Source organism: Sinocyclocheilus rhinocerous, unplaced genomic scaffold (genome assembly GCF_001515625.1).
Source record: "Sinocyclocheilus rhinocerous isolate Xijiao unplaced genomic scaffold, SAMN03320098_v1.1 scaffold4808, whole genome shotgun sequence".
Taxonomy (NCBI): domain Eukaryota; kingdom Metazoa; phylum Chordata; class Actinopteri; order Cypriniformes; family Cyprinidae; genus Sinocyclocheilus; species Sinocyclocheilus rhinocerous.
Genome location: NW_015665885.1, coordinates 93,705 through 106,007, shown reverse-complemented (window position 1 = coordinate 106,007; position 12,303 = coordinate 93,705). Strand labels below are relative to the sequence as shown.

The following is a 12,303-nucleotide window of genomic DNA, read 5'->3' as shown; positions in this document are numbered from 1 at the left end:
GTCCCTAACACTTACCAGTTATGTTGACAAGAGGCAACATTTAACAAAAACAACATATAATACTATCTGGGATATGTAGAATCGGAACTACACATTAGCAGCAAACAAGTGTGAGTCCTAATCTTTTACTTAAAAGCTTCACAACTCAAGTAAACTTTGCAATCTGTAAATAACTGATAAGATGTAATCGCCTGCGTAAAGGACCTCAGTGAGAACTTAGAAAGTGCATTTTATAAAGCTTAAAAAGATGCGATCTTGCAGTGATGAGGACATGAGTGAGTGTTTCTTAGGAAAAACCTTTGGCTCTGTTGGGCATTTGCAAATAAAAGAAGAAGAAAAAAAAACGGAATGGACCGGCAGCCTTGAATCGCAGCGCACAACAACACGGCAGCTTTCAGTACAGAAACACAACCTTGAAAGCCTTTGACACAATTCTAAAAGGTCCCTTCCTGTATCGGCGGGCAGAGGCGTACAGACAGAGAACATTTAAAATTGACAAACAGCCTTCAAGAGTCTGTGACAGGGAACACATGCATGCTTTGAGTGAGATAAGATTACAAAAACGATGTGGGATACATCCTTTATGATGGACACTTCATGGAGAAATACATTCCTCATGTCTACATCTTCACAGGTTTGAAAATGATCTATCTCTTGTGTCATTTTTTTTTTTATTTACCTCTCAGCTTACTACAACAGAATAAACTCAGACCCTGAAGACACGTCATCTCACCCAAAGTGAATGCTTAAAAAGTGAAAACAGGATCAAACAAATAAATACATTCATCACTGACAATAGACATTTGATAAAAAAAAAAAAGTGAACACTGTCAGTAAGTGTTTGCACCAATGTAGACGGAGGAGAGGCCAGTCGGTTTTTAAGTTGCTTCTTTTGTGAACAAAGAAAAATAAACAGGCAGCTCAGAATACATACAACACATTTTTTTAAAACTAAAATAAACTAAGAGAGAGATAACTCAAAAAAATTAAAAAATAAAATATATTTATTTATATTTATATATATTCATATATATGCAGCAAGTTCTAAAAAGTTACTTTGAGGTAAATGTGTATGTAGTTTTATTCATGCGTATTTACATTAAAAAAAAAAAAGAAAAAAAAAGAAAAAGCAGCAGATTCATACAAATAATGATGTCAACGACAATATGATTTTCAGAAGGGATGTCTCGGCACATCTTAAAGGGCCAATCGCAGATCAATAAAAGTAGCAGCCCATCCAAATCAAAAGCATGCGGCTACGTTCACAGGGTAAGACACACGGTTACGATTCGTTTAAAGATGGTGACCTACACAAAAGCAGGTCCAAACTGGCCTCTCCTCACCTGAGGTCTATGACTGTAAAGAGTTTATGTAAACAATGAGATATTATACACAAGTATATTTAATGTCAGACAAGCTGTCAATCAATCAATCAATCAATCATTCAAAATGTGCTTTGGTTTAGAAAATAGTCAGAAAATTTGGGTATGAGCTTTCATCTTATTTGTTTATACATTTTGCGCTTCCTAGAATGCTTGTTTTTTTAATCTTTTTTTTGCTCAAAAACACTCCGGAACTTAAAAGTAAAACTCTTCCACGTACATCTCTGGCTATGTTTTTTGATGTTTTTTTTTTTTTTCTTTTCTTTTTTTTTTTTTTTGAAGGCGTTTTGAAATGGGAACACACTCGTAAAATCTATTTTGTAGGAAACTAGTGTTTTGCTTTTCATCAATAAAATACAGAAATTGACACAGTCTTACAAATGTAGTCGAAAGCTCTGCATTTCAAAATATGCAGAACTATCCCTGAAGCTTTGAATTAGAAACATTATTGTCACAGTTTGAAAAATTTTGTCATCCTTTTTCTGCTCTCCCTATAGTCCTCTCAGCTATAGTCTCAAACGATGGAATCAACAACAGAGCCTCGTAGCACCCAAGACATCGTTCATTGATGGTATTCAAATTAAGTGCTCGTAAATTAGCAAGATATCAATGGGAACTTTTCCTGGAATCCTATTCAGTACATTTGACAACAAAAAATATTGAACAAGTCTCCCTGAGTTGAGGTGTGTATCAACGCCAGAGCGCACTTATACTGTAACAAAACAAAATCTAACATAGAAAGATATGCACAACTTAGAAAATAAGACATTTTGGTGACTTGCATTGTTAAATATAACTGGCTATTTGGGTTAGCTTTGGTGCTATGCTGAAATCACATGAATACTGAATGTAAATGGAATGAGTTTATAAAAGGTTTACATGTCTCCAGTGTATTGACTATGAATAACTAATGGAGACAACTTTAAGCTTAAAAACGAAGTTTGAGCAGGCAAATTCAAGACCAAAAGGATTCCAGGAAAAAGACGTCTGTAAACATTAACACGACTATAGCTGAACCCCAAAGTTCATCATTAGCAAGCCCAAACACAAGACTCAGGAGAAAGAACCAGAAATATATATCCCAAAAAAGGAATGCCATTAAGACTTTTTTTTACATTAAGAAGGCTAAGAATTACTCCTGGAATGTGATACACTGGGATTGGTGAAATAATTCATCTGCAGCCGAGTTATGAAATGAAGATGGCAGCGAAGAATTCAGCATTGAACAACCCAACACTGATCATGTAACATTCACCCGACACAATTATCAGCATTTTGAATAACCTTAAATTCTTTTCAACATGCATACTTTACATAATACCTCGAATGAATAAATGATAATGATTTTTACTTGACGCCATGTAACTTAGCATGGTTTTAGAACAAGGTTTTATTTGGGGCTGATGGCTAATAAGCAATCCAGTGCATCAATTCCTCATTCAGTAAGCTTTCCAAGTATGGTCGACATGTAACACAAGAAACTACAACACTCGCTATGCGGTTTTCTCTTGGTCTGAACTAAAATAAATTAGTCCTTCGGAAAAACTTCAAAGTCTCTCTGCAGACAAAGAAAGAAACCAAAAGACACTCTTGAGAAACTACTGCAAACTTCAAAAAAATGGAAAGCCAGTGGCCCACCAACCACGAGAAGAAGTTCATTGGTTTTTAGTAAAATGTCAAGTACAAACTAACATCCCACTACATTGCTCTTCGTCAAGAACTAAAAAGACAAAAGTACATCCTTACCTCCTGCAATGCAATCTAAACACTTTGGTAGGGATATTCTACAGGAAACGTTTGTTGGTAAGCCATTCTCCCCGATATTAAATTTCTCTTTGGATTTCTCTGACATAAAACTCTCAATACCTTAAATACATGCGCCCAAAGAAGCTATTCTCTACATTAATGCTTTTAAAACTTAAAACCTTTGTTGATGGGCAGGTTACTACTACTTTGAAAGCCTCAGCAAACTTTATACATCTATATTCAGAGACCTCCATAGTTCCAATTAAGGTATTGTTCTTAATTAAGAGGTAGCAATGAGACAAGACCGTACAGACTCGCCATGTTCAGTGAAGGGAAAAACTTAAATCAAAAAATTGAAAAATAACAGTACTGACAGAATTTCTGAAGTTAAATATCACTAAAATGAACCCTACCCTACCCAACCCAACCCATCACCCAAACCAACCCAACCCTCGCTTATCCCAAAAGAAATAAAGGAAAGAACTTCCAGTTAAAACATTCACAGAAGCATATCAATAAGTTATCTAAAGAAATCTAAAAAGTACCTTTAAGTTTGGCTTTTCTTTGAGAGTAAACCCCTATATACTATGCGAGTAAACACCCATGGCCTCTCGTCACCACTTTGCCATTGGCTTGCATCCAGATGTTGGAGCAGGGCACATTAGGTTATATCCATGCAAAATCTGATAACCGAGTCATCAACCACAGTACAAAACTTATCAAAGACCCTGTTTTCCAGCTACACCTAGAATAAAGCCAATGGATTTGATGTGCAGAGTAGGTATACTGGGAAATGTTTGGTTGGATGCACAAAGCTTTTATGAAACACGACCTAAATGATGACAGACAAGCCATCTTGCACGTCTAACAACACTATCTTAGGAGACACTTGTGTATAGAATAACTTGGTAAGTACAAGCCCAAACCTTGCTGAGAGTTTTACATAAAATATACCACCAGAACTCTCAAGAGTGGTACTTTATCAAGGACCAAGAATGGAAAGAAGGAATATTTCTGGGATACCAAAAAACGAACCAGACAGACCACATGGACTCAAGACATATCGTAAAAGCAATGCATGGATTGCAGTGGTTGAGAGTGGTCACAATATCCCAGGGAATCATACAACAGCATTAGTACCCCAGTTTTACATTCACAGCAAAATTCAAAAAGGAAAAAAATCATAAGCCCATAAACTCATACCGACTGGTTTATTCTTTCCATTGTTGGGGCTCGTTGTTTGAAAGGCTCCTCCTGTAATTTATAGCAGAAGAAAATCCTGCTTTGGGTTATTGGCTCCTTGCAGTCTACTTCAAAAGGAAGAAGTGTGCATTGACTCTTTTTGCTGAGGGTCTCCTGTTCAAGGTGTCTTTGGCTTATGACGGGGAGGTATGCATTCGTAGGTGGCTAATGAGGTTACGCTGCTGGGTAAATTTGCCTCCACATAGCTGACATTCGTACGGCTTCTCACCTGAATGAACCCGCATGTGCTCTGTGAGCCGGTACTGGCGGGTAAAGCGCATGCCGCACTCCTCGCAGGCGAATGGCTTCAGCCCCAGGTGGCTGCGCATGTGGCGCGTCATGGTGCCGCGTTGAGTGAACATTTTGCCGCAGATGTTGCAGGGGAAGGGACGGGTGAGCCAGTGGGTCTTCTCGTGTTGTCGAAGAGTGGCCGGATCTTTGTAGCTCTTGTTGCAGACCGAGCAGCTGAAGCGACGCGACTCAGTGCTGTGGACATGGGTTATTTGCAAAGACAAGTCTTCCGCTTCTACTTCATCTTCCTTTGGATATGAATCATCATCCTCCTCTTTGATGTACAACTCTTCCTCTGTGTGGGTCTCCACATGGGCATTCAGCTCCTCTGAGCTTGGGAAGCCTTTACCACAGGGGATGCAAACATAAAGGTTGTCACCGAGGGCAGGCTCAAAGCCTTCCTGACGGTAGACGTAATTGGCGCTATTCCGCCCACCTTCACTCTCGCTCTGTCCACTCTCTTCACTTTGCTCCTGTCCGTTCTCTAAACCTTCCTCATCATCTTTACACTGGAAGGATACTTCGGAGTTGCCATTTCCTCCACCAGGGTGCCTCTCCCCAGCCACATTCAATCTTTTCGCAACTCCGTTGGGTAGAGGTCCTCGTTCTGCATCTTCACCTTTGTTGCCTTCGCTCTTGGGTTGCCGCCTCTGCCGGGCAACCTGCCGGGAACTTTTATGCTGGTCGACATCTGGAGGCGGTTGGCTCTCTTCACATTCTCCTCCACCCAGCTCCATGGGCTCTCCAGGGGTGAGGTTCTGCGTGTTGGTGTTCTCATCAAATGAGGCACTGTTGGCTGTGGATTCTGAGGCAGATTGAGGTGATTCTTGTGGGATGCTGCTGGGACTTACTTCTTCGGTGGCTGTGCTCCCTGAGGGGCTTTTCTTGGAAAGGTCTAGGCCAAGTTCCTGCATGCCACAACTGCCGTTGCTTCGATTCTTACTCGTTGAGGGACTGAGCGAATTCGCTGAGGTTGCACAGTGGGCGTTTCTCACAAACATCTCATCCTCGGACAAGTCGTCTTTGAGTAGCTCTTTGTGCCTCTTTGTCTTCTCACTGTCTTTTAACCCTGACATTTGGTTTGGAGTTACAGATGTAGAGGACAGCCTTTGGTTCCTAGACGTTCTTCCATTGGTAGGGGTGGTTGGTTTATTAAGGAGGGATCTCCCGTTACGCTTTAGCTTCTTCCTGCAGAGAGCAGCCAGGTCGTGAAGCTGGAGGTAGCTTGCTGCCGTTAGAAGGGCATTGAAATTGTGGTCACTGAACTGATCGGACGACAAAAGCTTGCCGGTGTAAATGAAGTCTAGAATCTGCCGGAAAACCGACGGGTTGACCATGTCCGTGTCCAGGTTAATCAAGTTGTCATGAAGGATAAGGGATTTGAAATAGATACTGCTGGCTGCCAGGATGTTCTTGTGGGCCCGAAAAAGGGCATTCTCTACTACTATGATCACATCACACAGATAACCTTTGGCTCTTTGTTGGTTTAGCTGCAGCAGCAATTGTTTGGCATGATTTGGCAATTCCATTTCCAACTTCTTTTTCTTCACCTATGAAACCTAAAAGAGAAAAAACTCTGTTAGTCATTTAGTCATCGTTTTATGTCCTACAGCAAACTCTCACAAGAAAATTCACACCAAGTGACCTTTTTTTTTACTGACACTTTGCTAGTATTCTGGTTTTGTTTTTAAAATTGGGTGTGGCATATTGAAACACTCATCCCTTATTTTTAAACAGCCAATATTTATGTCACAGCCATTCACAATCACAGGGGGAGGGCATTCCTGTTCTAGAGTGCATTTGATTGGACAAAAACCTGTGAAATGCTACATCAGTCACAAATATTTTTGGTTCATTTTACTAACAGAATGACTGTAAACATTAAATGTGCAAAGCTGCTAAAAGAGAACTGTCAATGTTTTGGAACACTAACACATAGATGAGCTCGAAGCTAACAGGCATGAACTGAAAACCACAAAACTCTTAAGCCAATCCACATACATTATGATTATATATTCAGTGGCATAAAACGGTCTTTAAAATGACAATAATATCGCTTATCGCAATTATTTCTAGGGCACAACAAAAAGTTGTTATCTTGACAGGCCTAATCATCAGATAATATATTTAACAAGAACAAGGCTCACAAGGTCTAAAATAAACTCATAAGAAATTCTATTCTCTTAATTTAAACTTTCGAGCAAAAATCAAGACTACAGCAACTGTCAGAACATGCTTGTGGGAAAAAGACCTTCTGATAGTATGCATAAGCTGGCATCTTTTTCTTCAAGTGTGTACAAATTCTCAACTTTCAGCTAAAAGCAGAGAAGGGATAAAAGGCTTGAACAGTAACACAATTTCTTTTCTTCTGAGGGCGTCCACTAAGGCTTAATGTTCCTGCCAGCAGTCATTAATGCCAGCCTCCAGGGTCAGTCCCTTTGTTGTCATATGGGGGTTGGGCGAAAAAGGCTAGTGGACGTCACCGACTGGCGTTTGTGTGACAGACAGCTTGAAACCTGAGCTGGGACATCACCAAGGGTGTGGTGGGAAACAGGTAAACCAGCACCCTGTCCACAGGATGAACAGGCCCCAGCTTGCAGCAGAATCTTTGTAATGCAGCAAACAAGGTTTCTGCCACTCATACCAGCCGAGACTGGCGTCAATGGGAAAAACAGGGAATTAGCTTTGCACAATGCCCAAACACATTTTCACATTCCCAGCGTTGTGATTATTCAATGCCTTGTTTATGAACAATTAACAAAACAAATTAGCACGGGTGGAGTACCCGTCCCTGTGGAACACCCAATTGAAAACTTTTTTTTTTGTACTGGATTATTGTACAAGCTTACCCTTGCATATTAGAGTCAACAAAATCCATAATAATACCAAGCCTAATAAAATAAGCCTAAAAAATTGAATTAAAAAGTGCCTACAGATCTGTTTATGTACCATGCTGAATATTTATCAGTTGTTCCAGTGAAGTCAGTCTAACTCAGATTAACTATTTATAGCTAATTCATGATGGCAATGTGCAAACGAGCCAAAACCAATAATGGGGGCAGGAAACCAATGACTCAGCATAATTTTCAGTTCAAAAGCAGACTAATGATGACTCAGGAAGGTGTGATAAAATAAATATAGAATCAATTTCACTAGATATGCAGATCCCACCAATGTGGCACATTACAAAGGGCAAAAAATGCAATGCTACAAAAAAATTAAAGAATACCTGATGCATAAAAATAAACAAGAAATAGTTTAATATTTAGCCATTTCATACTTCATTATAAAGGAAAAAGGCAGATTATTTTAATAACATTAATGTTTACAATCTGTACAAGTCTGAACCCTGAAATCTTCAAAATGACAGTCTCCGTTTACTTGTCTCATAAAAACCAGTATGCCCAGCCCTAAAACTAAACCCTATCACGTGATACCATCTCTCAGGGTATTTATAGGCCTCAAGCACAGGAGTAGTCAAAGAACTGCATAGATAACCATAAAGCACAACTGCTTGGGCAAACTTTGATAGCACCCAAAACCCACGGCGCAAAACAACAAAAGACGTTTGAGAAACACGTTTATCTAGAAGTTGCACACAAGACTTGATAAGATGCTGCCGGTCTTTCAACTGCTTTGCGGACATTCTGACCTCTCCTCAAAAACCATCAGTCCCGTCCCAGAGATGAATCTCTAATCAGAGAGATTGTCGTCAGAAAAAGTCAAAGTGCAAAAGCGGCCAGTAAAAACACGGGTAAACAAGTCTGGCAACGACTGCGCTTAACCTCATAAACAAGCTTATCTGGTGGCACGGACCCCTAGGTAGGGCTGTCGCGGTGAGGGAATTTCCCTTGCGGTAATTTTGAGTGATATTCAGTCCACATGCATGAAGTGTAAAATGAGAAGGGCATAACCCGCAAAAAATCGTGGTTGCTGCGGTTCTTGCATTCCTCTGCGGTTTGCTCGTCAATAGCGCGGTATTGCGATATTGCGGTTATCGCGACAGCCCTACCCCTAGGGCCCTGATTTTATTGTCTTAATGCCATAAAAACACAGAGAGCACTTTTGCTCTTATGAAAGAGGGCATTGGTGAAACAAAACATTATTCATGAGATGTATCAACGTATTATATCTACCCTACAGCAAATCAAGAACAAGAACAAAAACACAACCATAAACATTGCACATTTTTTAAGTGCCTGAATGTTTTAGTGAAGATTCAAGGTGACTCAAATCTCCAAAAACACTGATGCAAGTTGGGTTTTAATAACATCACGTTGGTTAACTTGATAAACGACACTTCCATAGATTGTGCCTAGAGAAACTCAGATCTAAGTGCTTACTGTAACCACCAGCTTCAAGAGATCCGAGCCAACCTGGAAGCCAAGCAAACCTGATCTAAATAATCTGACAAACGACCTCAACTAAGAGATAACACAGTATCACTTATCTGAAGAACTCAAGACCTTTGTCCACCGCCCGTGTGCTTTTCATTCAATGTTATGCCCTATTTGTGCTAAATGAAGGATGGGATTTTATTTCCAGCCAAAAACAGGCATAAAATCTTCTTAACGATGATGACAAAACAACTGTACAAACCAGGCTAGCTTCTATCTGTATTCAACCATTAAGTTTGTAATCTGACACATCAGAAAATGAATGTTCAACAAAAAAGTGTACAGTGTACACGGACTAAGATTTTTATTTGGAATAACATGAAGCAATGAATCATGCACAATAAGACCAGAATCATGCATTAAATAAATTCTGACAAAAAGTCAACTTGCACTATAGGTCTGATTACACTACTGATAATTTCAAATGAAGTCACACTGTTTGACACCAGCAGGACATTTCTTGCATTTGTCCAGGCACGCGTGTTGCAGTATTTTGCGGATAAACCGAAAATGCATCTGGGTTCATGTGCATGTCATATGTGGGTAGACTTGTGCCGGTATTCGGTAATGCGATAAAAATTAAATTTCAATTTCAAATTTCAAGAAATAAGGAATCTGGCGCAAAAACAGCCACTCAACCAGATTGGGCAACCCTGGAATAACCCTCAACAGATAAATCACATCGCATTCGTCAATATCCCTACACAATCCTGTAATGTCTGTTTTGCCCAAGAAGTGGTTAAAAGGTTCCAGGTTAAAAGGATCTAGTCAATAAACATGCCAAGCATGTTAGACAAGATTTCAGACATGGGGTGATGCCTTAAAGCAACATCCACACAATGCATGCATTAGGACATGTACGCATGTAGCCTACATCTAAACTGGCTTAAAAGGGTTCAACTAAACAAATAAATACAGGTTAACCTATATTCTGGTGAAGAACAGAAATAGACCATCGTAAATGTCATGAAGAATAGGAGGAAAAGATTGTGCTCCTCTAAAAGCGAAACAATACTCAGCTGCTGGGTGTGAAATAAGATTTCAATCAAAACACAAACCCACAACACAATTCATAACGATCTTCTCAATGATAATGGCTCTAAATAAACTGTCTTCAAGCCCCGTTCCCGCCCCATCCATTCAATAGATCTGATCATCTGCATTATTCAAAGCAGAAACCCAGAGCTGCCTTTCATAAGAGTATTGATTAGATCTTAACATGAATGCCACTACATCTGTTAAACACATCTTTTATTCTCATTTTCTCTGACCTTTGAAGAGGACAACAAAACAATTATGACAAGGCCAGCCTAAGCTCGTCGAGAAGCATTTGGAAGCAAACTCCACAGTTCGAAGATAAGCCTCACTGGACCATGCATGGGCCTAAACATCAGCGGCAAAGAAAAGCAAAGCATGCATCTGCAGGTTTGCTTACCTTCAAAACATTCATCATGACAGCATGCACAAGACTCATAACAGGCTTTCTTTATACAAAATGGCCATATCTTTGGTTAAAAGTTCTTCGACGTCTCATTCAAGCAAAACTGTCACCCAGAAAGGGAGTTATTTTAATGGTGTGGCACTGACTGATCTAAACCCACCAACCACTGTAAAACAAGCCCCCTCCCCCAGCCCATTAAAATGGATGAGATTAAAAGGGTCCTTCAAGATCTCCTCAAGATATAGAAGTAAAATAATTGAATATAACATTAAATAGGCTATCAATAAGATCGATGACTACAACCACAAAAGCACTTAAGAACCTCAAATGCACTTCATAATGCAACAACAAAACACCTTTTCCTCATAAAGAGGGATCTATGTACATGCATTATGAGAAACAAACAATAACAATCTAAAATCTTCATTGCAATATCTAACTGCATGCCAAACTACAGTGACAGAGGCAAAGGTGAGCTGTCACAACACCTAAAATATACTTTCCCATATAAACTGTAGCATAAAACCACAATGTTGGGAAAAAGTTACTCATCTTTATGTTTGTATGGCTCATATGTCTCATTGCTGCAAAAGAAACAAACTCAGCGTTGCTTCATAATACAACCTAGTCATGATGATCCGAATGTAGTACGCACCCAAACACAGCAGGCAAGACTCGACAGATAAATCAGATTTTCACTCATAAATTGCGGCTTGCTTTCGTGTATTTAATGGAACAAACACGGATGACCTGAAGTCTTCATTGTGACATCTTAATGCATTGATTAACAGTGCAAAACAATGCATGCATATTATATTCGAGCATTATAAATGCTAAACGCGATCTTTTAATGTATGCATTAACGATGCAAAACCATGCACAAATATTCAATATGAGCATTATACGTGTTAAAAGGTAAAACACACCGAGGGAGGGGTGAGACAGGAATGCTGACCACATAAAGGGCCACTGATCGGGTTTTGCCATCAAGGTGGCGACTAATAATTTTTACTAAAATATAAAGATGCAGTATACAGGTCTTTCGTGTCTTAAACACTGCATCTGATTAATGCATAAGCCACGCTGAAACAAGTACAATGCTTTTGATAAAACACACATATCTGTCCCTGCCAGGCTGCGCTCGCGCTGTGCGTGCATTAAAAGCCCAGTGGGCACGCGATAGGAGCAGTCTGTTGGAGGAATCAGTGTTTCTTTAAAAAAAAAAAAAAAACAAGAGAAGAAACCCCTCACAAACCCCCGTTAAATCGCACGTGCGTTTCCCTCACAATAAAAACCCAAACGCGTGTGTAAGAATAAAGGATCTGTACCTTAATGCATCGACAGAAGCTCTTCAAACAGTCCTTCTGTTTTCACATCTCACAGCTTTCCGAGCGCCATCTTGCCTGCAAGCTTGTGTGACGTGAGAAATCCTCACCCCTGACCCAAATCTGAATAAGAGGCAGTAAAGAGAGGGGGAGAGAGGGTAAATGCCCTGCCTCTGCCAGCCACACACTCTCATTTGCCTAAACAGCCCAGGGCTGCTGCTGAGATGGTGTAACGTCCCATGACCTGCCACTGCTGCTGCCACATTTGCAATCCAAATGTTGCTGTGTGTGTGTGTGTGTGTGAGAGACTCTGTGCCTCTGTGCATCTTCAGCTTGTGCAGGGGTTGCTATCATTTCTAATTCTAGTATAGTAACTATGCATGCTTTTATATTAAACTATACAAGGAATATTTGTACTTTTATGAGTGCACTTTTAATTTTGAGGTAAAAAGGTGGTTAAAACCAGTTACAGCGTAAAA

The 12,303-nt window shown here is 39.9% G+C and overlaps 1 protein-coding gene across 1 annotated transcript; it reads right to left on the bottom strand.

Annotated features, from left to right (window-relative positions):
• Positions 1–1,615: 1,615 nt before the first annotated feature.
• Positions 1,616–12,060, bottom strand: LOC107731617 (hypermethylated in cancer 2 protein). The gene is made up of 2 exons (XM_016542739.1): positions 11,828–12,060; positions 1,616–6,220 (listed from the first exon to the last, which is right to left on the bottom strand). The coding sequence occupies exon 2, from the start codon at positions 6,188–6,190 to the stop codon at positions 4,505–4,507; it is 1,686 nt and encodes a 561-aa protein (XP_016398225.1). The 5' UTR covers positions 6,191–6,220; positions 11,828–12,060; the 3' UTR covers positions 1,616–4,504.
• Between the last annotated feature and the right edge of the window lie 243 nt (positions 12,061–12,303).